Source organism: Sander vitreus, chromosome 23, assembly GCF_031162955.1.
Source record: "Sander vitreus isolate 19-12246 chromosome 23, sanVit1, whole genome shotgun sequence".
NCBI classification, from domain to species: domain Eukaryota; kingdom Metazoa; phylum Chordata; class Actinopteri; order Perciformes; family Percidae; genus Sander; species Sander vitreus.
Genome location: NC_135877.1, coordinates 2,048,597 through 2,072,472, shown reverse-complemented (window position 1 = coordinate 2,072,472; position 23,876 = coordinate 2,048,597). Strand labels below are relative to the sequence as shown.

Sequence of the window (23,876 nt, the reverse complement as noted above, 5' to 3'; positions counted from 1 at the left end):
AGGTACCTGACAAACATGGCAGCATTTATTCAGGGCTGCAGGGCAGACTAAGAGCGTGATTTGTTACTTCCATTTGGGACCAATTAGCAGGACTTATAACACCGAAGGTGTTGGCACTAAAATACCAAAAAGTGTAAGAACGGTGTGTTTTTGGAATCCAAATGCTCGGAGGAAGAGCTGACATTTATTTAAAATAAATAAATAAATAAATAAATCATGTAAAGCTGCACACTCTGATGTATGCGTTGAATATATGAACATTTCAGCGATGTATGACATGAGTATTATAGTCTGTCAGTCACCTACTTCTGCCAGTCGTCCCAGCACCGTAGGATAAGAATCGCCTGGCCTTGTTAACTTCTTCTTGGAAGCTTTGTCCATAAAAAAACTCCCTGCAGCATCCTATCAGGAAGTACCTTTAAAGCTCCGCCCATTCATGCCCTGGCCAGATACATGAGAGACAGTAAACTGCAGCCTTGGCACATAAAAAAACATGTTTCATAAATATATATATATATATATATATATATATATATATATATATATATATATATATAAATAAATAAAACATGTTTTATTCGTACGTTTCCTAAACTGTACGAGATGATCCCAATAGCCAGCAACTCAAGATTAGCAAAAAACAGCTAATGTTGAGTTGCAAGCCTGTAGCTATTGTGGTTGTTGCCAGGACTTTTACCCAACTAAACCCAGAAGACTAATATCCATTCATCTGGCATGGTGATTATTTCATGTAATGGTGTCATCCACTCTAATAAAAAATGACAGCATCTATTAAGCGGCTGTCTTTACCGATGCCGAGCCCACTCCCACTTTCACTTTATCTCCCTTTATTTTTTCTCTCTACTAGCAGTGCCCCCCCACAGCTCTTACCCCTGCCCTCCTCCACTTATTTCACACGGCCAAATTGTTTCTGCTCGGTGAAATGTCAACAGCATATGTGACATCTGTGCACCAATTATGATGAGGATATTACACAGGCGTGTCTAATAAAGGACCTTGAGTTGCCCGAGTATTTCCACTTCCTTAAAAACAGTTGCAGCATACATCTTCTGTTCTGCTGATATATTGGTTGCCTGCTACTGGACTTTCAGTAAACAATTGGTAAACTGGTATAATAAATAATGAAAGACTGTATTAGCCTCAGCAGTATTAAAGAGCCCTATTTTGCTTTTTTTGGATTCCGTGTCTTTTAGTGTGCAAGTTAGTTGTGTATGTCATAGATGTATAAAGTGCAAAAAGAATTCTGTATATAAAGAGTTTTAGACCGTGCCTTAGGCTAACCAGGTGGTACGTGACTCATAAGCATACAACGTATCATTTTGAGTAAAACAATTTACAGAAAATCCCAAAAAAGTCAAAGGTACAAGACTGTACATATCGTCATCTCAGAGCGAAGGAACTACTCATCCCATAAACCACCGCGCACCACTGAATAAAGGAAGCTACGTTAGTTTATCTAACAGCTAATTCTGCTAACCGCTAGCTGAGACAGCATGTAATAACTTTAAAAGACCCTCAAAATAAAACTGTTAAATATATAACAGCTGTTACATCAGCTTTAGCCGGCTTTACCCAGTATTAAGTTTGAGTTAACGTTATTTTAGACTGAATCAAGCTATCATCTAGCGGTTAGCTGAATTAGCTGTTAGCTAAACTAACGTTAGCTTCCCGGCAGAGGCTAACGTCAGAAGCGTGGAACAGATCGTGATTAGTGCAGTGTCGTAAATCCTCGTGACGGATCGTGCAGGCAGCACAGATCGGGTACTGACACCCCCCCCCCCTCCTCACCAGCATGAGTTCCACCAATCAGAGGCATCACTGTGGGATTGTGGGATTGTTCAGGATTGTGGGTAATGAAGTACTTATCCAAGACATCGCGAATAAAAGACATTTATCTCAAAACAAGGGTAGTGCCCCATGATTTGTGGTGTCTATATGAGCATATACAATCACTGAGTCATGTCGGCATGCTGGTTTTAAGTCTACCATCGACGGTTATGATTTTATGGCTTATACTCCAATTGTCAATGGAGAAATTGCATTGTATTTTTACTTCCGGAATCCGCTGTGGGAGGGACTGTTGAGCTCTATTGGTGCTGCCTGAGCAAGCACAGCCCGCTTAGTGGCTTGTTTGAATTTGGTTGACCAATCACAACAGAGTGGGCCAGCTGACCAATCAGAGCAGACTGGGCTTTTCAGGAAGGCGGGCCAAGAGCTCAGACAGAGTGGGCAGTATGAGAAACATAATTTGTTTCTTGAAGATCAAAGCATGTAAACCTATTCTCGTAGACCCCAAGAGTACAAATATGACTCTGAAAAAGAGAATAATACGGACAACTCGCCATGCTGCGCCAAAATCTGTAGCTAAACCGCACGTTACTGTGTGAGCAGCTGATATGAGCTAGCTTTAACTTTAACGCCACATCTGTTAGGATCCATAGAGTTGGCCAATCATATGATGGTTTTGAACTTCCAGTCAGTCAGCTTCTGCTGTCTTGGTCTCTTCCCTGTACTTCTCCATCTTCCTTCCTTTACCGAGAGGCGACTGTGACTAATGAGTCTTTAAAGACCTCTTGTTGTAGGAGGAAGAGAAAGAATGGCTTCCACAGGCACACACTTAAAAGATGTATTGCGATGCCAGCAATTTGCCTCGGAGGCCCGTGTTAACTAGAGTATTCACTTTCCACTCAGTTGAAGAAACGGGGAGATTGTCAAAGAGAGAAAAGAGTCTCTATATAGTAGATGCAAACAGGTTCAGAGACACTTGGCCCAGTCACACTGATGCTTAATTGTAACAGCATGTTGTAAATCTTCCCTGGCAGATTGCTGCTGGGCAATGAGACAGCAGCACAAGGACACACTGAAGATGAGTGTTTCTTTGTGGAGCGTAACGTGGAGAATATCATTTCACATCTGGAAAGAAGGAGATTGACATGTATTTACTTTGTACTTTGTTTCCATCATTGGTGCTAAACGTCCACTACTATTTTTTTTTTTTTTCATTCTGTCTCCATTTGTGACGCCCAGACGCCAGGTTTCTGTACTGTAACACCAAAAAAATCATTTGTTAATCAAACAATGTGGCCACAACTGGAGGACTGGAGCAATCATATCAGCTCTGTACCATCCAATTGAATATGACCCTGCTCTGCCAGAGTAAAAAGTCCACAACAGAACTGAAACATAGTTTTTCCTTCTTTTTTTTTAATCTGCGGAAACATTCTGCGGAATTCTGCGTGTGCAGATGCTGTGTGGCCCTGGTCATGAGACAGAAATGGATAGTACTAATCATAAAATCATAAAATAGGGATTTGGCAAGGCTATCCCATTCCAAAAGTTCTTCCAAATGCAGCTCATTTTGGCTTCCTTTGAAATAGGCAGCACCTAAAATGGAACTCAAAACTCATCTGGGTACGTGCACATTACTAGTCAATAGGGCTGTTGGAACGAATTCCGAAAGTCGAATATAATTCGAATAGTAGAAAAAAAACAATCCTATTTGAATGCTGAAATTACTATTCGATGTGATTGTTTTATAAATATGTTGGCTAACGTTAGCTAATCTCCCTGTTCTTGCCTTGGCCTACCCACATGTGAATATGAAACAAATTAAATTTGAATGGTATTATAGAGGAAGATTGACAGCACTACTAGTCAAGGTCCAAAAATGCAGATCTTGAAGGATGTGGCTGCTGACGGTACACAGCCAGGATCTTTACAGTGCTGCAAATGCATGGACTGGTTATTGGTTGAAACACTATTCTATCCTCTCCATGAGTGGAGAAAAACTGACATTTATTTGTATAAAATGTGTCATTTCTACTTGAAATTGTGCAGGATTACGTAGTTAAATTGTGTTCTCTTGTAGGCTGGCTGCACAAGCTCTGAGTTCTCAACACCAATCATACACAAAGTGACAACTGTGTCCCTTATTGGCTATTAGGCTCCTGTCTAACAAGCCTAACTCGTGACATGCAAGGCACCAGTGGCTGAGCTTAGCTCTGCTGAACCCAATTGGTGTCAGTCTGGCCTTCCAAAGCTCCAGTATGGAGCATCCTCCCTTATCAGCACTGACCTTCCCCTGCACTGTCACCCATCCTGCTCTCCCCCGCTCCCCTCTCCTCTAACCTTCCTCCAGCCTCCCAGACTGTGGCCTCCAGCTCATCAGGGGGAAATTGGGCCAGCAGTGGCTAGATGATGAGGCTGGACGACAGCCCCATCGATTAGCTGTCCCCCAGGGCTGATCTGTGGCTAACTGCTTGCTGGATGGAGTCTCATATCTCTGTCCTTATTCCCAACACCCCCACCCTCATCAACACCCCCTCTCTTCTCAGAACCAGCTCCCCCCTCCATCCCTTTGGCTCTAAGACCATGGTTTCCCCAAAAAGAAGAAATAACAGGTCTGGCTACTGGGAAGGTCATAACGGTAGATTTATGTCCAGTTTAACAGAGTAAGGCCACACTGGGTGCAGACATGAGCAATCAGAGCCAATGTAGGATCCTATATTTTCACTGATAGACCAGGGACAGGAGCTATTCACTCCCCTCAGCTTGATACCATTTCAAAGTCATGCACAGAGTGAAGATTGGGGGGGGGGGGGGGGAGCTTTTGCTCTCTGGCAGATAAACAAGTAAGATAACTGGTGAGGTTTTTCCATTTTTCTTATTCCTGAAAAGGTGCAGCTCTCAATGCTTCTTTCTGCCAGAGATTGCTGCCACTTTGATGGTGATGATGACAAAGAAGAAGAAAAGCAGTTGCCGGTCACGACTGCACTGACCTGTCCTCCCATCTCTGCCCTGTACTAACTGGCCTATAACTTAAGCAAGGCCCCTAATAGCTGAGCATGGCGATGACCATTAGAGTCCTGCAGGGAGTCCCTGATGAAATCAGAGTAATTACTGGCTTGGCGTTTCCCATCCTTGCTCTGTGGGATACAGTAGGGTGGATGTACCCACAAAGCAACTGATGGCGTGGATAGATGCATGAGTGAGTATGTTTGTGTGTGTGTGTATGTGTGTGTGTGTGTGTTTGTGTGTGGGGGGAGGGCTGTATGGTTAGACTTGATTGTAGCAATTCAACCTTCAAACGGCAACATGGGCTGCAGCTGACCTGCAGGAGCGACAGATAATTACACTGCGTGACCCCTGCTGACCTCGCCATCGCCTGCTCTGTTTATCAGATTCCACATTTTCTGACGATGTTACGCTGAGAAATCTCTGGGCCATTTGTGAGATGGATTAGATTACTTTATTGAAGGGCCCGTGGGGGGGGGGGGGGGGTCGATGGGGGCTTTCATGTTTGTTTGAGCTGGTGTAGATGAACAAGACAGCAAATCGGTATGCCAGACCAGAAGCCCATTTCCAGGCAACAAGCCGCTGAAAAACTATTCAGGAAATCTTAAGTGAGATCTCGTGATAGATCTCAGGCTGAGGCTGGGAAAATCTGTAAAAGGTCATTCTATTAATCTGGATACAGATGTGAGAAACTCACTCTAGACTAATTCAGTAATGTTGTGGTCATCACTGAGAATGCATCAAACCTGCTCGGAATCAGAAAATCTTCTTCAACACAGAAATTCATTAACTCACAAATGTTAGATCTATGCCTTAAATCTTACAGTGGCATACAACTCAAAGACACTTCATCTCAGAACAACAGCTCGCTGGTAGGCTGTTGACTGTAGCAGACAGAGGGTAACAATAATAATTTGTACGTCAGAGCTTTATTTTCAAAGTATACATACCCATTGAAATATGTTGTCTCTAGATTGTGACTCATGGTAAACTAATTGATCCTTTACAGTCATATTCCTGCACAGGTATTTCTCCCACAACAGCTCCACCGATGCAAAGAAACTAAATGGAAAACAAACAGTCCGAGCCGAGGAACAGCTTCAATTAAAGCCGAAGCCACACCATAAATCTTGGCCAGGCCCCGGTGAAATTGTGATGGGCATTTGAACGGTGCTTGCAAGGCCACAGTGGACCATGTGAAACACACTGACGTCGATTTTATTCAACAGTTCATCAACTGGCCTAATGTAAAAAGAAAGATTTGCTCGCGCTTTAATGGGTTTTAATGTGGGAGAGCAAAGCTGGCCTGCCTGGACCCGGCTGATGAAGATTAGCTGACTTCTTCCATTAGGGGAGGCTGTCTGGTGCAGCCGGCTGAAGTGGCAAGACAATAACCCAGTGCTAATTGTGCGTAACCAGGTCCTTTGCCTTTAGCATGCACAATGTGTCTGGTTCGTGTGGTTGCATGCAGGTGCTTGTGTCTACGTGTCTGCAACAAGGCCAAGTTTGGGAAGGTGAGAGAAACAAAGGAACGCGGCCAACAAGTAACCTTCCTGACGTTCCGCTAAGGTTTTCTGATCGATAGTGTTTCTTCTAACCTTAGATAACATTCTGGTTTGTTCATTCAACTCCATGAATGCTCCCAGGCAGCGTTTCATCATAGTAACATGGGAACTATTTTTTTTTTTCTGCAGGGTTCCCATGACTATAAACAGTAATGTTTTACATACGTGGAGAAAACGTTCTGGGGCCCAGGGTGTAGCAGGTATCTGCTGTGTTCTCTCTGTTTCTGTCTGTGAGTTAATGGCAGGACTGGAGCCAGGTGTCCACGTGTCCAGCTGTGTGTCATCAGCCACAATCAACCTCCCTCAGCTCAGCGCCAGATCGTAGACAATACTTCCCAGTTAGTCACATTCTCTGTTGTTCTCGTTGCTTGCATATATCATTCACTAACCCTGCCACCTGGACCCGACTCCTGCCACCACTCCACTCCTGCCAAACGCGGACACAGGATCCCAAGGAATTGGATTTAACCACACTGGAAACCACTGGTCCTGGATCACTGGACTCTGTCAAGTCCCTGATCTGCCCCTCGGCTTTACCCCGCTCTCCCTCAGACTCCACTTGTGTGTCACTGTGGAACTGTGTTTTATTGTTTCTTAAACTCCCTTCATGTATGTAAATGAGGAAGGACAGAAGCACTATGAACCAGACACTGAGTATTATAAGCTTCACAGAGATAGGACGTATTGCAGGGCTGTTGTATAAGATTGCAATAAATTGTATCGGTGTACATAATAAAGGCATTGTAGAGAGATTCAGTGAGGAGTTTATTAAACTTTCCTCTGTGCTCTGTCCTGAAATCTCTGACCACATCCTAATGACGACTGATAGGAAGCATCAGGGGCGGCGCCAGGAATTTTGGGCCCCATGGCAAAAAATCAACTTGGGCCCCCTCTGCGCAGCTGTTGTCACCACATCTCTAGGACCTAACTGTCCCATCAAAAGCTTTACATAACTCTAATTAAAGGCTTTGCAACTGTTTTGCGTCTTGTAGTTCAATACTAGTACTAGCACGATATTTACTGCTGGGGATTTGTACATGCATGCAAGTCTAGTATGCAGTTCACTATTTGATTAAAAGCAACCATAAAAAATGTGCTGAAGGCCATCTTTTACAGTCTCAATATATTTTTATTGTAACATTTGACAAAATGGAAAAATCTCTTAACAAAATTATTATATTATTATAACAAGGGGCTCAGTTAGGGGGAGACTGGGCTGCTGCTGACTCATCTGTTGTTAAGTCTGCTAAAAGGGGCGGGGACAATGATTTAATATGAATATCTTGCTAAACGTTTCCCTGCACTGATTAAATGGTGATTAAATGTAGGCTAACACTAGTCTGTAGCTAGCTAGCTTATTTCACTATGGACATTAAGCCAACAGGTTAATACCACTCACAGACTATAGGCTACCCACCTTTCTTGGTGAAAAACTGGGTTACAGTTTGACACCCTTTCCTTTGTCTTTCCTCTCTCTCTTTTCTCTCTTTCCTTTTTTGAAAACCAGATTTTGATTTAACGTTACTTTGTAACACTGTGGTCACTGTAGTTCTGGCGCATCTACTGACTGCAACTAAACACCATCACTGAGTGCGCTAAGGCAGGACCAAACCATTTCATGCAGATACAGGGGGGTGGTCGCCGGTCAATATGGATGTTTACTTTTTGGTCAATGGGGATATTTAACTTTTACTGCCAAAAACAAGTAAAAACAAAGAGATCATTAATGGTATTATTATATTTGAAATATATATACTGAATGATGACGGTTTAATAATTTTATATTAGTTTTTACCTATTTGTTGGGGCCCCTGTCAGTCATGGGCCCTTGGAATTGTCCTAACTTTTCCCCCCTGTACGGCGCCCCTGGGAAGCATACTGTATGTATGGACATGGAGCGGCACCTGTAGCTCTGGGCTGACACCGTTGTAGTAGTGCAGGATTAGAATTACTGTGCCAGGTGCAGCAGGTGTCCCTAAGGCCCCGGATGTCTTCTTAAGTCACAGGTTAGAGTGATAAATCTCTCATATGGGATCTGCCTTCAACGTTCAGCAGCGCTCCAGATTCACTGCGCTGTGATCTTGCGTTCCCTGAGCAGCCATCTGCCCAGACGCAGGCATGGCAGAGGAGCACGAGCGGCCCAATCACTCACCTCTGATTGCAGAGCTGGCATGCGAAACAGTCCAGGTGGTAGACGTTCTCCTTGGCCCTCATGACCATCTCGAAGGCTGGAATTAGCTTGCTGCAGGCTGCACAGTTCCCCGTTACACCAAACAACCTGAGAGAGACGCACACACACACACACACACACACACACACACACACACACACACACACACACACAGAAGACACATGATGTAAGTCATTCCCCCAGAACAGTACACAACAATAAGTCTGGGAGGTGTCTGTAGCTTAGCTTAGCTTAGCAAGGAAAAGTGACATACACGCAGCATGGCAAATGTCTTTTTCCCGTTATTACTTTTTATTGGGGCTGCAAAATTGTGTTATCGTCATCGCGATATCAACTGGCGCAATAAACACATGTAACTGTCATTCTTTGTTGGTGGTGTCTTTTATATTTCATTTAATGTTCAATTTGTTCAATAAAAGAAAGCTAGAAATGATTTCCTTTCATTTGTTTTAAATACAGCAAGCAGTTTGTTTGTATTTTAGCAGAATGAAAGCAGCAGAAAGGCAGATCTGAGTACACTTTAGTATCTATTTATCACACGTACTATCGTTATCGTAGTATTCAACATTATCGCATAGCTTCCTCATATCGTGCAGCCCTTCTTTTTATTTTCAGTTTTTAATCTTATTTTACAAATTTTTTAGGTGTATGGATCTTCTGTTCATGTTTCCCACTGACTGTTGATTGCATGATGTGTTTCATAAGGAAGCTCACTGCTGTTGTCCATGCTCTAATGAAAGCTTCAACAGTCCACTAGTTTGAAATAAAACAGACAAAAATCAGACATGAGGTGACTTTTTCCCTAAATGTTTTGGGGACACGGCAGGTAAACACCATGGTTATAACCCAAGACACCTTGAATGTACAGTATCATATTATTTGGAGTCCAGCGTTTGTGAACTTTTTGACACTGTGTCCCACCCTTCCATTATAATACAGCCAACAGAATTACAAGAGGCCGAGTGCTCGCGCTGCTTCTCGGAGCGTCTGAAACACGAGAGCGACAGCTGTCTGAGAGATTGTGGTAGACACTAACATGATCGGCTCTCTGAATCAGTCACAGGAATAGGTTGGACAGAGGCGGGCTGCAGTAGCACACAGCTTGTGCCATAGAAATAGATGGGACAGAGCTAGCACTACTGCCCAGGGAGGAGCCTATTATTTCCTGGCCTGCTCCGGGGACATTAATGGGAGTATTCATTAGGGAGTCAGGGCTGTTACTACACAGCGACCTAGACTATACTAGCAAGGGAAAAAAAAATATCTGATAACGAAATCATATAACAAAATAACCTATTAGGCAGACTTCTTGAGGCAGTTTTAGCCGTCGTTGTTAAAATGATAAAACGGCATGCCACTCTCAGAGTCTGTAAGAGATCGCAATCTGATAAATGATCTCAGGGCTTGGGAAATGCAGGGTTGTTTATTAACCTTCAGAAAGTATGTTTCCCAGAGGCAAAGGAAGCAGATAGATTGTGCCCTCATGAATATCTACAGAATTAAGAGCCACTGTCAACACACCTTGAGACAATGAAGGATATCTCTTGTAACATGGTAGGTGGGAGAAAAACAAAGAGGGCCAACTCAACGGATTAGTGCTGACTTAATTAAAAGAATTATGCCTTCTCCTTTGAGCAATCTAAATTTGGATACATTTTTGCTATCTCTTGTCTTTTCTCCTTTTCTGCACCAATGTGCATTGCCGGAAGGCCTTCACATGAAATAGATATTTCATCTATTTCTCTCCTTACAAAGGCGAGTAATTGATCTAAAAAAAAATCCTTATAAAAAGAACAAGAAATGATAGATTCAGTGCGATATAATGAGCATGAATGTTTGAGCATAACAGCAGCACTTTGTCTGGCATCTTACGACAATGCAGCTGCCTCTCACCGTGCCGGGGCGAACGTCCTTGTTTTCCAGTAATCTGAGTCATTTTCACATAGCAAGCAAACAAGGCTCTGTATTATAAATGATGGAAGGTTTTTCTGTTAAAAAGTGAAGTTTTCTGCGTGCCAGCTTGAATCCAAAAGGTATTCTGTTCCACTGTTCGCCGTGTCTGCTCATGATCTTCTCCCATCTCTTGCAAATGCAGTGTGGCCTGCCCAGGTGAAAAGGACTGTCACACTTTGCTCTGAGACATTCGGGGTGAAAGTCTGCTCCCTGTGAATCTGTGTTTGTGTGCGTTTCCCATCCGGTCGCCACTTTAATCATTTGAACACAGCACGTGAATTACTTCATGTAAAAGGTTTGGACGCTGTGCAAGTTTACACATTAAAGAAAGAAAAGGAATGATTTAACATCTTACAGATGGTATGGATAGTATTCTGTAATAGTCCCACGCATTGACCAGAGTAAGACAGATCTGGTATGAGATATGTACTGTATACTGCTGCTGAGATAAAATTATGCATTTGAATAAAAGCAATACATATGTAAGTTATAACAGTGAACACAAGTAAGTCTCTTTTTAAGTAAGTGGGTAGCAGTGAGTCAACTCTTTTGTGTGAGTCAAGAAGTCCTCCAAACCATACGACCACATAGGTCGTTTGTCACCCCCCCCCCCCCAATGGTATGGTTAAATACAGTACATTGAGAAATATACTGTAGGCCTTAAGTAGACACCAACATCCATGCTGAGGTATTGGACTCTGAATAAGAGAACATCTATTTTTGAGGATATTTTTCAGCAAATGCATGCATTGATTTTTCTTACTAAGGAAATGGAATCCGTGTAAAAGACCTATTCAATAAGATACAATACAAATAAAAAATTCCAAAAACCCCCAGGGTTCTCAAACAGAACATCCAAACTCCTAGCTTCTTCTCATCCACTATTCTGCTGTAGAATTCATGCTGTACATTCCTGTGCTACTTTAACCACTGTTTTAAATGATTAAAGACCACATTTATGGGAACAATACCTACAGTCACATTCAAATCAAACACATCTTTGTGAGTGTCTCTGACTGAGCTAAAGAAGTAGAGCGGCTGATAACAGTCTACCCAACCTGGATCCGTGGCAGAACCAGCATGCAGCCTGCAGCCTGCCGGCTCGCTGGGCTCTTGTGTGGCAAACACTCTTCAAACCGGCAGCACACAGAAAGCCCTAGCTCACCCTGTGGGGAGGGAAGATGGATGGAGCGTACCTGCCACTCGTCTTCCTCCGCTCCGCCAGTTTGATGCCACAGACGCTAATGGCTCTCAAGGGACGAGGCAAATTAAGCATGGTTTGGTTGCAATGAATTCAAAGGCTCCAATACAATCACAGGGTGACAGTTTAGAGGCCTTGTGTGCAAGACCCAGGGCCTGGGACTCAACGCTTTCAGCACTGGATTATAATATAATTGGTAATAATTACATACATTTCCAACGCATCTCTCTCAGACTGACAACGGTACAGCTGTCTGCCATATCTAGAAGGCTTCTAACTGTGGGTCTGCTTCACAAAAAGAAAGAAAACAGAATAACATATGTAGAATAGTGGGCTTGACATACACTTCATATCCATGGCTGACAAAACAGCATGTATATTTAAAGAGGTTGAAGATACAACATGAAATTAAAATTCATGCTTTGCTCAAATCTGAATTTGAAAGAGAATAGAGGCAGTCGGTGCCCAATACCTTGTTCTAGTCAAAAAGGCATTCACTGTGCATTACAGCCTGGTACGGCTCAGTGGTACCTATTTGATGAGAGAAAAACAGACACCAATTAAATTATTCCACAAGGCTTTAGCCCAGTGGACCCCAAAACCCAATCTGATGTGCAGGCCTCCGCCCCTTCGAGAGAATGTAGGAGTGGTGTCACGCCAATGCTTTTTTCTCAGCTTTGTCAAGATAAATCCAAAATACAATGACCGCCCAATTACTGGGGCGTAGGAAGTAAAATGCATTATCCTGGAATATATACATGGAGCTACTGATACTGTACGGAGGCAAACAAGTCTGTGCTGGAAGGATTAAACATCTCTAAGTTCAAACTGTTTACATGGGAACTATTTTGTATCGAAACTATAGTCCCAATGAAAGTGTCCAGTGGATTATTCTGTGGAGAGAGACACAGATGGGATTCTAGAGAGACATGTGGCTGAATGTTTTAAATGTGATTTTCAATGCTGTTAGCACCAAAGTGAATGTCATTCACCTCCATTGTATTGAGGGAGAAGCAGACAAAATGTAAACGATCTGCATGGATAGATAACAATAGGGGAAGAGGGAAGAGAGATTTCGTGATTTGGGGGAACCAACCCTTTAAAACTAGTTGTTGAACGCTGCCTACAAAACAAACTGGAGTCACAAGGATCAATCAACTCCTCCATCATTCACCTTTTTGGGGGTTATTACATTTTTTTGAGTGTGTGTGTGTGTGTGTGGAGGGGGGTTGGGGGGGGGGCACTGATACCACGGGTGCATTCAGTTGCCGTTTGAAATTCTGGTGGCGGCTTTGCTCTCCTCCTTCCTCCCCCAACCCAATCTCTTCCATCCCTCCCACCACTTCAATTGCTCCAGCCACGGCATGCATTCATCAGCTGCCGGATTAGAATTTGTTTCCTCACAAACCATTGATCATCGGCCTATTACTAGGCAAATGACAGTTAATTACCCACTACATTAACCACCGGGACCCGGGGACCGACTCCCTGTGCCATCAGTCAACATGATGAATGTGGCAAGTTCAGTAATGCACGGCCGTTCCCTCGTCCGCCTGCCATGCTGAGAACAACCCCTGGATCTCACTTCCAGGCAACCAGGGAAAATCTATGGCAATCTGCATAATCACAGGCTCAGGGTTAATAACAGACAAATGATTCGTTGCATCTCAACACAGGCTTTTTTAATGGGACTGCGCTTTGTCCATTTGATGAGCCACGCTGGTGTCCCACTTGGAAATTAATCACAGTGAGAAGCTAACATTTGGCTGTGCAAACAAGAGTCTGTCCATTAAAGGTACAAGAGAGGTAAGACATACTAAATATGGTTTGCCCAGCAATGCTTCATCTCAAGACAATCTTGACATGAGCAGAAGAACAGAAACAGAAAAGTAGGGCTGATGTGCACTTTGGCAGTCGGGGGAGGGGAGACCGTTAAAGGTGGCAGATGTAATCAGACTTGTGCGTCAATTTTGACCGCCCTGCGTGTGTGACTGTCAGTGATTAACCAACTCTGGGGGCAAAATTATTTCAATTACCACAGGCATGACCTGGGAATTGTCCCTGGGATAAGATTTTCCTCCTTGAGTGCCCCGACTTGCCTGACTGCCGGCTCTATCAGTTCTCATCTGCACCTGGACTCTGATATCCTAATGATGAATTATGGCCTGCTTTCTGAGAGACTGCAGACCATACAGAGGAACATTCCCCTGAACTGTCAGCCTGAAGAGCAGCAGCAGAGTGCTACCTAATTAGCTCCTATAGAAACTCCTCCAAAAGGTCGAAAAACACTCACCATTTTAGGTTCCACCATTGCACGCTTCTCTGAAACTGTAAGAAGAAGAGATAAACTACTGGTGGCAGCCCTGTCCTTAGTTACTATCATCAAATGTATTTGATTTTTTTTAAAGCAAACCCAACCCTAAACCATTACAAGATTATTCCTTATATTTAACCTTCAACCCCCTCTCCCAAATCTACTCACAACTAACATAATTCTTGGTCAAAATACCAAAGTTCCTCTGTCCTTAAACGAGAAACAACTCTTTAAAAAAAAAAAAGTTGGCTTTAAACAAAGTAACCAGGAAAAGGCTTTCAGCTGTTTTTTTGGCAGGGCTGTGTTTGGGTCCATTTTGAAGTGGGTGTAATGAAAGATTTTAAGCCCCGCAGGGGCCAGATGTGCAGTTTGATAGGCACGTCCCTACGCCAACCCACCTGCAATCCCAAGCTGGGTGCCAGACTGTGGCACACCAGCCCATAATTATCTGCACCAAACACGCACAGTCCCACGAGTCATTGCTCTTCACAGCTAATTTAGCTAATCTCAACTGGAGGGGACGGTCCAAAAAAATGATGTGTCCAGGCGACTGAACTGAAGCATTTTAGTTCAAATGAAAATACCAGAGTTGTGTCCTGCGTGGAGACAAAATGGTAGCCATATTATTCAAGGAAAGTGAGAGAAAAGTATGTGTCATTTTGTATGTATTTTCAAACATTAATAACTAGAACAAGGTTTTGGAAAATACTGAAAGAGAATGGAACCAGTGCTGCATTTGCCAATTTGAAAAACATGGCACTTAAAAGGAGGCCTAATTCTATATCCAGTAGTGAATGAATCAACAACAATGTGTTAGTTCACCCCTGAATACTGACTCTCCCACCCTGTTTGTGTGCCGTTGATTTTTGCTGAAATGTAAATGAAGTGAAAATAGTGCATTTGTTGGGGACTATTTTTAGCAGCGGATTAATCTTCATGTGGTACCGTAGTGAGTAGTTCCGCCAGCAGGACGGTGTACGTGGTACCGGCCAGTCACTTTTCCGGTTCAAAGGAATGTGCAACCCAAGTACCTAAACTAGACTATGTTGTCGACTTGACATTGACTTCTGCCTGACGTCATTGACAAACTAACTTTACTGTAAGCAGTTGCATCTCACAAAGTCAGCAAACAGCTTCCCCACAACGTTTCCATCGGTGGTGGCGAATCCAGACCTGCTTCCTCACATTACTTCTTCTCCGATGGTTTGGTTTCATGGTTATCAGTTCAGCAGAGTTCAGGAGGAGAACAGTAGCCTAGTCTACGTATAAGACATCAGTGCATGTTAGCCCCCCTCCGCCACACACACACACACACACACACACACAGAATTATAAGGCACAGCCTGTTGCACTTGAGTACAGTGACCAAAAAGTGTTTAATGTCCCCCTGGTTATTGTTTTAGGACAGACTTGAAAGATTGTAAACCTTTAAAAACTCAATTACAGCAACTTAATACTAATAAGATTGTTACAGTGTGAGGTTTGGGATTACTTAGCCATGTTCATCACCTTGAGTGGGTTTTACCTATCCTTTAATGGTAGAGCTGCTTTATTTCGGTATTAGAAATGACAAGACGTAACAGCTTCCTTCCCACATCATATTGGCTATATCTCAAATGCAGGCTAAATTATATTGTCATTGAAGGCCTGTCATTTATTCCATAAAATGGCATTCTTTCTGTGCTTTTGGGAAACAAAACAAAGGCACCCCACTCTTGACCTTCCCTTAAGGAAATGTGACCCCTCTCATTGGGACAATAAAGTGCTGGAAGGAAACAGAGCCTCTAGTTCATGTGACCCTCCTTCAGACTCAATTGCTTGTGATTACCGGTGCCCAGTTTGACCCCTTAGCATTTTCAGATTACATGTGAAAAGCCCAACTTAATTACAGGAACCTCAGAAAACAAGCATTTGCGAGCTCTGGCATTATTGCTGTGGTAATTGCTAGACGTGTGAAGTGAATTGTGGTGTTGGGAGGTTAATGGCAACCAAGCTTTCCTAAGCACAACATACCAATTATAGGGTGCTTTCAGAGCTTATAACATCTATGTGCCATTTCATTTAACTGCAAACTGAGGTGGAAGCTTCTCAGCTTCTCATTTCTTTGTATTATACTTTCTGACAATTGAACCATTAAGAGACACAGGCAAATATAACAAATGATTGAGAATTTAGAAACGAGTGATGTGTTACCCTTCACTTTAGCGGAAGAACACGCACACAAAAAAACATAACCAGCAGCTTCCTGTTGTTGTTTGTAGCTTGTAATCAGATCCATTGTCTGGTCTGGTTCACTTTCAACATTTGCAAAAATAATTCTTTCTCAAAGAACAGTTTTAACAGAAAGGCAGCTCAACATTGTTTTCATTCATTTCCTTGGCTTTTACATAACCCTAACCCTAAGTGTGTAAGAAGACACTGCATGTAGGATTTTAGCGATGTGAACATTTTCACGTGGCAAGTGGAGAGATTTTTGTAGAATGTAGTGACAGAAATCATATTTACTGCATTTACATGCAAATACCTGCTATGATCATTGTTGTTAGGCTCTCAATTAGGGGTGTAAGAAAAAATCAATACACTTGAGTATCGCGATATTTTATTTTTCAATACTGTATTAACTTTCAAAAACAATATCTTTTTTTTTCTTCTTTTTTTTCCCACGTGCAAAAATATTCATGTAAGACAGTGGTTGATGTTTATGTTGTGTTTAAACCCCCTACCGCTAGATGGTTATGCTGAGACGGACCAGTAGTGTCCTTTCAAAATAAAATCCACCGTGCTCACGGCGGATCATATTTCCCTGCACTACTCCTTGAAAACACAGCTCAGAGTTGTTTCCCCTCTACTCCTCTGGAGGGAAACAAACTGGTGTTGGTTTTGTGGTTCTATTCTACGTGAATTCGCGAGATCTAGCGTGTCCTCGTGACTACAGCTGTCAGTCACGGCCGCAGCCGTGCCGCAACAAATCAGGACCTGGTGGGTGTTGACGGACGGCGGAGCACGCAGCCGATCCGCAGCGGAGCCGGTCCGCAGCTGGTGGAAATTAGGAGTAAGAACCTGTGAACCGAAATCCCAAACTGGCAGTTTGATTTTCCGTTTACTGAATTGTTTACCTAAAGTAAACTGCACATCATATTTTTTTTTTTTAAATATTAGTTTTTCTAAAATTATACTTTAAAGAAAATCCCAATATATCGCCTTACGCACAGTATCGAAATATATTGCAATATATTGAATCGTGACCCATGTATCGTGATACGCATCGTATCGCCAGATTCTTGCCAATACACAGCCCTACTCTCAATTAGTTTCTCTTAATGTATTGGTAAATTCTTTGGAGTATATAAAGTCAGAAAAAGTTCCCAAGTTGACATCCTCAAATAGCTTTCTTGGTCAGACCACCAGCCTGTAACCCAAAAACATTCCTGAACATGGACATGGAGGACCACACCATGTTGCCATTAATCAATTAGCAATACTGCTGCTGATTACTTTTCTACCATTTCACTTATCCAGTAATTGACTCATCGTTTTTAGATCTAAAGGCTCTCTAACAAAAAATAAAAACACGTTTTAAATTTCTGTTCAATTAGTAAATGTGATACAGCGGCATGGTCATCGGTCCAGCAGAAAGCCACGGAGTCAGCAAGAACAAAGAGCTTCAAACAACGTGTTAGTGCTAACTAGCAGTAAAGAAATATATTGTTTAGCCTACTTTTCCCTACTTTTCTGTTTTTAACTGTGAACTGATAGTATTAATAGGTCAACATTGTAAAATGGTCAATCATTAACATCCCTAATAATGATCAAAGCAGATGAACTCGCCAAACATTTTTCTTTCAAACATTTTTCTTTCAAACATTTTTCTTTCAAACGTTAGAACATCTCAATATTCATATCATTAAGTATCAAATGCATCCGTGCCTAATGACTGAGTTCATCTGGGTATCACAGTGTGGTATTATGGACAGGAACGCCTACATTTCCTGGGGAATAATGGCTCTTTATTGTTCCAAAAACGTGGCAATGAGGCAAAAATGTGTGAAAATGAAGCCAGGCAAGCTGTGGAACAAAGGAGATCTTGATAATGAATGGACCAAGTGCAGCCAATCAAATTAATGAGAGCCTACCAAAGACTCAGCTCTGGCCAGACATAAATGTGGAAAAGCATTAAAGTGTGAGAAGCTTTGTGTAGCACTGCTGTAGAGCAACCCTGAGCAGTTTGTGTTAGAGCAGCTGGAGCAAGACTAAGCATCATTAAGAGCACTTGTCATGTCAGAGAACACTGGGCTTTGTGGAAATCAGGTTTAGAACAGATGCAGCCCTGACATGAGCTTCTGAAGGTTACCTCGAATCTGATCTCAATATGCAATACGTGACTTAACCAGGCTTCAAAATCTAAATTAGAACCATCGACCAGCCAAATGCTGGTAAAATATGCCAGTGGCTGGTAGATTTGCTTCACTCACCACCAGCCAAAAGAACAATGATAGTCTACTGAGTGGCTGGTAGAATTTGAACATTCCCTAGTCAGTGGGGCTGTTGAACGAAAAAGTTAATGTGAACCCTGGACTTAACGTATACTATTATTTCTAGTCATAGTTCTATTATCTGTATTGGTACTATAACTATATATATATATATATATATATATATATATATATATATATATATATATATATATATATATATATATACTTTATTTAGGAAATCACATTGAGATGAATATTTAATTTACAAGTGAGACATGAGTACACAAATGAAAAATCAAACAACAAAATACAATCAAATGAAAATAGGCACGTTTTAAATATCAAGACAGCAGTATGCAGGCTTAATTGGATAAAAAAAAATGTAGAAAATGATTTCATACAAATAAGCCATTTATAAAAAAAAGTGCATTTTAGACTGACAGCCGCCTGCACACCACACTGATTGCCTCTTTAGCATTTCACAGATTAAAATGGTATGTAAAGCCATGTGCAGTCACTGCTGTGTCCTCCAGCCTCTCACTCCATGTACTCAGATACACAACACATATACAGAGGCACGCGTGACTTTAGCAACACATCAGGGTCTTGGCTTGGGCAACCATCCTGAGATGATGTTTGAGCTAACACTGTGCTCAGGTGTGTCTGTAGATAGCTCTGCATCAGCCAGCACAGAGTGAGGCAGGGCTGCATGTGCCAACGCTCTTAGGTAACTTAATGAAGATGTTAATTTCTTTGCTGAGTGACTTGTTTGTTAATGTGCTCTGGCCAAGGGAACAGCAGTGTGTAGCATTAGCATTCCTCTCTTTCTTTTGGCTTCCTCATGAATAACTCGGGCTGTTAAAATTGCCCGCATTTACATCTCATTTTACACAAGCGTAGCACAGTGACTGCGCCTGGCTCGGCTTGGTTACGCAAGCCGGCCTTTTCCCTCCTCATTGTGGCGTGTGTTATCACAGAGATTCAGGTTCCACGCATCACAAAGCATCTCACTCCTCCGTTCTGAGCACTGTGGATATCATGAAGGAGAGCACAGCATCAAACACATCATATTATGTTCCCAAAGCTTTGCACTATGAAAACAACAGGAGCCTGAGAAGAGCTTTTCAGCGCTCTGCCGCATGATGTTTGTACTAAAAGACGCTTCACAAAAGGATTCTATCATAGCATGTTCTCTCAGAGTCAGCCCAGAATACCCTGCCCAGCGCTGATCCTGCAGAGATGTGGGCGCCTGGATCAGGGCTGGCTGGGTGAGGGGGGGGTTGGAGGGGGTGCACAATAGTGTGTATGGCAGTTCCGCTAGGCCGCCCACTAATTGAGAAGTCGCTCAGGGGTTCAGCGCAGGCCTCACAGCTCTGCCTATAGCATCCAAGTAACGGCTGTAAGTGGGGCTGACACCAACCAATCAGCATGTTGAAATCCTGTTTTCCACAGTGCTGCCCCCCCCCCCACACACACACACACACACACACACCACTCACTGTTCTAACAGCTGCAGCCAGCACCAGTCTCCTCTCCTACTTGATCTCCATAAAGGCGTCATTAAGCGGGGTGGGGGGGGGGGCAGAAAGCCTGGCTTAAGCCCACCTCATCTACACACACCAACACACTAACTGCTGTTAGTGTCACAGTAACAGCTCTGGCTCAGCATACAGGTCTTTTCATTTATTCTGAAATAAAACGCAGCGGGCCTGCAGCGAAAAGTTGAGACAGACTCAACTTTTGGAGAAACGCAACCCAGCGTCACATAACGGAGATCGGAGTTGTCGTGTGGTTTGAGGCGGTGTGAGAGTCCCGTACAGGAAACAGTAACATCACTGCCTCTATCGCTGCCACAAGAAAGATTTAAAAACACCAAACACAAGCTCTGAACTGCCCGGGAGTTTGTGGAACAGCTGACTGTTTCCTGCTACAACAAAGCACTCGCTGTGTCTCGCTCCTTTCCTTTTCTTTCTCTCTCTCCTGTGAAATGAAGCTGCCTTCAAGTGAACATGCACTGTCTTTTCTGTCTCTGGACATATTCTAATCCACAACTAATGAAATACTAATCCACTTACTATTGAGGCTTCGGCCCACAGCCATCACTGGAACCCCGCACCAGCCAGCCTCGGCTGATCCCAGAGCAGCCGGCCCTCAGCTGATCCCAGAGCAGCCGGCCCAGCCTCAGCTCTACATCTACAGCTGGCTGGATCCTCACTGAGCTGCTAACACACACGCAGAGGTTAAAGGTCACACTAGATGGGGAGTGTTTGACTAACGTATATCTCCCTCCTCTGCTCCAACCTCCTAACTCCTACCTCTTCTGCTCCTAAATCCTGCCATGTTAGTCATGCATGGCCGCATTTGATCCCGCACGCCACAACACATCTGCTTTTGTCATTTGGAGCAATTCAGCATCAGTAGTTGAAAACCAAAATGTGTGCAGGTCCACAGGGAGAACGTGGAGTCCCTCCACCAAACTAAACCTTCCAGAAGGGAGGGGCATTTATTTAGCTTTTGGACCATGAGAGTGTGATTGTATACAGGCTGGAAACTGTGGATGATTCCCAAACACAGAGCCCTGAAACCAAACGTATCCAATGCCAAAGGCTGTGGGCTCTTATCATCCTCTCACATGCCTGCAGAAGAGAGGTGGCAGCCAAACCTGTGGCAGCGCTGCAGCCAGCATGGGACCGCACACGCTCCTCACATACACAGAGCTGTAGACATGACAGCCAATCACAGCTCAGAGTTCAGCAGGGAGGCGACAGGATCACACTATGGACACCCAGCCCTCTAATCTGTCCTCTTTTGTCATTCCTTAATCATTTGAAAACCTAACATTGGTCCCAGAGTTTGAAAAGGTTCTAAATACCCAGGATGCATTTGTCCTCAGTATGGTGCCTTGGAAATTGGGTGTGTTTACTTGATACTGTTTTTAGAGTGACTATTTAATCCAGTTTGATTGTTTAAAAATATATATAAACGTTAAGTAAAATATAATAAAGGGAATAAAGTTTAAAGAATTTAAGTCATGGAAGCTTCAAAACAACATTTCAGTAAATCCATTTTTGGGCCTTGATTACCTCACTTTCCTGCACTACGTATATTATATATACATATATATATATATATATATATATATATATATATATATATATATATATATATATATATATATATATATATATTGCATATCTGTGTATTTTTCTACTCATGTGTAATGATCAAGCATATTTCTGTTTGTTTCTATTACACTTTTTTTTTTTTTTTTTTAATCTTAAACGAACAAATCTTACTCATTCTCGTCTCATATTTCTTTATTTCATTTCTTCATTTTGCGCCAAAGAAATGATGAATTGGTTAAACTGGGATTCTTACTCTGCTAAATAATATTGCCGTGAAGTGAGGAAAAACTAAATGTTTTCTCAATTGTAAATCGACTTAAGAGGAAATTGAAGGTGAGGATTCTGGAGGTTAACCATGGCCACAGACAGAACTCAGTCACTTCAAATACACGTTCCCTCAACCATTCTAACTGAAGTCTCAAACATTTTGCTTCTTGTCTATCAAAGAACGTCCCACATAGCAGATTAAAAACGGGCAATACTTGAGACCCAAACCTCTCGTTAATCTGTAAAGCCTGCTGGATCGTTGCCTGAGAGGAAAAGGAAGGAGGGAGAGTCATTAATATATGCATGGAAATGACCTGCGGCAGTCCCCATAAAGAGGGGCCTGCAAAGGTCAAATAGCCTCCAAACTGCACTAGAGTTTAATTAAAAAGACAAAGAAGAGCATCATTTCGGAGAGGACGGGCACAATTACTGCTCGCTGAGGGAAGCTGGGCTCAGGCTCGTTCAGAAGGCTGTGTTCCCTTTCCCATAAGGCATGGTGCCATCTTCCCATCCCTTTGATGTCAATATAGAGCATTTATTAGGGCCATAAAGGTTAATCTGGAAGGAGAGAGGATATCAAATAGTCGGGATGAGGAAAGAAATCCACACAAGCTACCACTGTGGAAGGGGAGTTACATTCAGCCTGTGGCGGTAATGGAGTTACCAACATCAACTTCTACACTGGGAGAAATGAAATGAAAACCTTGAAAACAATTGAATGCTGACACTTCGGCGCCTGTGACCAGAGTGGGCTACAGCGGGTTTCAGACATTTAAAAGGCTTGATTTGCTTGAATGGATTTAACGCAATATGAGTCAATATTCATTAGAAAGAGGTCTGCGTGGTCAGAGTGGTTCCTGACTGGGACGGCCACATGATTTACAATATTACAAAGCAGCAGGAGATGATGGATGTGTTCAATTGCACGAAGTAACTGACTCAATGAATTTTTCATTACCCTGGTTGATGTGTTTGGGACACTGAATTAGATAAGGCCAGTGATGAAAGCCAGAGCTGTGGCTGTGTACAGGAGGATCTCAGCACTCGGAAACACTAGGCTGTCCATGGGGACTGGTAGGCTAACCTACACTATCAGGACTGAGACAAGGCTCATGGTATCACTGAATTAGCCTCATGTTAACACTCCGAAAAGAAGGGCTATTGTTCTTGTGTCTCCGGGAAGTAAAGATGGTGGGCAACAGTATGCTTTAAGGATACTGACATTGCTTCTATTCGACTCCCTCCAAATTGTAGACTTGGATTAAGAGACACACCAAATTGTTGGAAATGTAAGACATAGGATGGCCAATTACTTCATGTCCTATGGTCCTGTGATAAGGTCCAGGAATTTTGGACCAGGATACATGATAATCTATGTCAGATTGCAGAGACTCAGGTTCCATTCAGCCCAAGATTATTTGTTCTGGGAGATGGGTCAGTCCTAAGCGGGATGGATAAGCACATAAGAAGCTTGGTCCAGACTAGTGTAATGATAGCCAGACAGATTATTCTGAAAGTATGGAGGAACAAAGGGGTTCCTACAATCAAAGAATGGGGGTAGTAGTACCTAAACTCTGTGGAGGGCCATGTACTGGGGATAGACATATGCAATGTATGCAATGTGCCTTGTCTTACATTTTGTATTGGGTCAAGGGGGGGGGGGGGGGGGGGGGGGTTCAGCTGAGGAGGTGATGTGTCCATGTTGTGAGTTGTATGTTTTGTGTTAAAAATAAAATAAAATGTTAATCATTAAAAAAAAGGATACCGACATCACTCAAGAGAAGTGTGAATGGTCAGGCAGGAAACATGAGCGGTCACATGATCAGACAGTTTGGAATCAAACCAGCATTTTATGTAGATGATCTAAAGCACTGAGGAAGTCAAAGTGAAAGGGAGATCACCTGTAATGATGCCAGGTATCCCTCAGTACACAGCAGAAGCAGAATGTTTGCCTGACCTTTGTTAATAAC

General features: G+C 42.8%; 1 protein-coding gene across 4 annotated transcripts in view; it reads right to left on the bottom strand.

The window, feature by feature from the left end:
* Nucleotides 1-23,876, bottom strand: part of lmo3 (LIM domain only 3) — a 47,888-nt gene that overhangs the window by 4,110 nt on the left and 19,902 nt on the right. For all 4 annotated transcript variants that reach the window (XM_078243173.1, XM_078243170.1, XM_078243171.1 and 1 more), the window contains one exon: nt 8,533-8,658. In XM_078243173.1, coding sequence (XP_078099299.1) covers nt 8,533-8,658 — 126 coding nt within the window. The remainder of the gene's footprint in view (nt 1-8,532; nt 8,659-23,876) is intronic.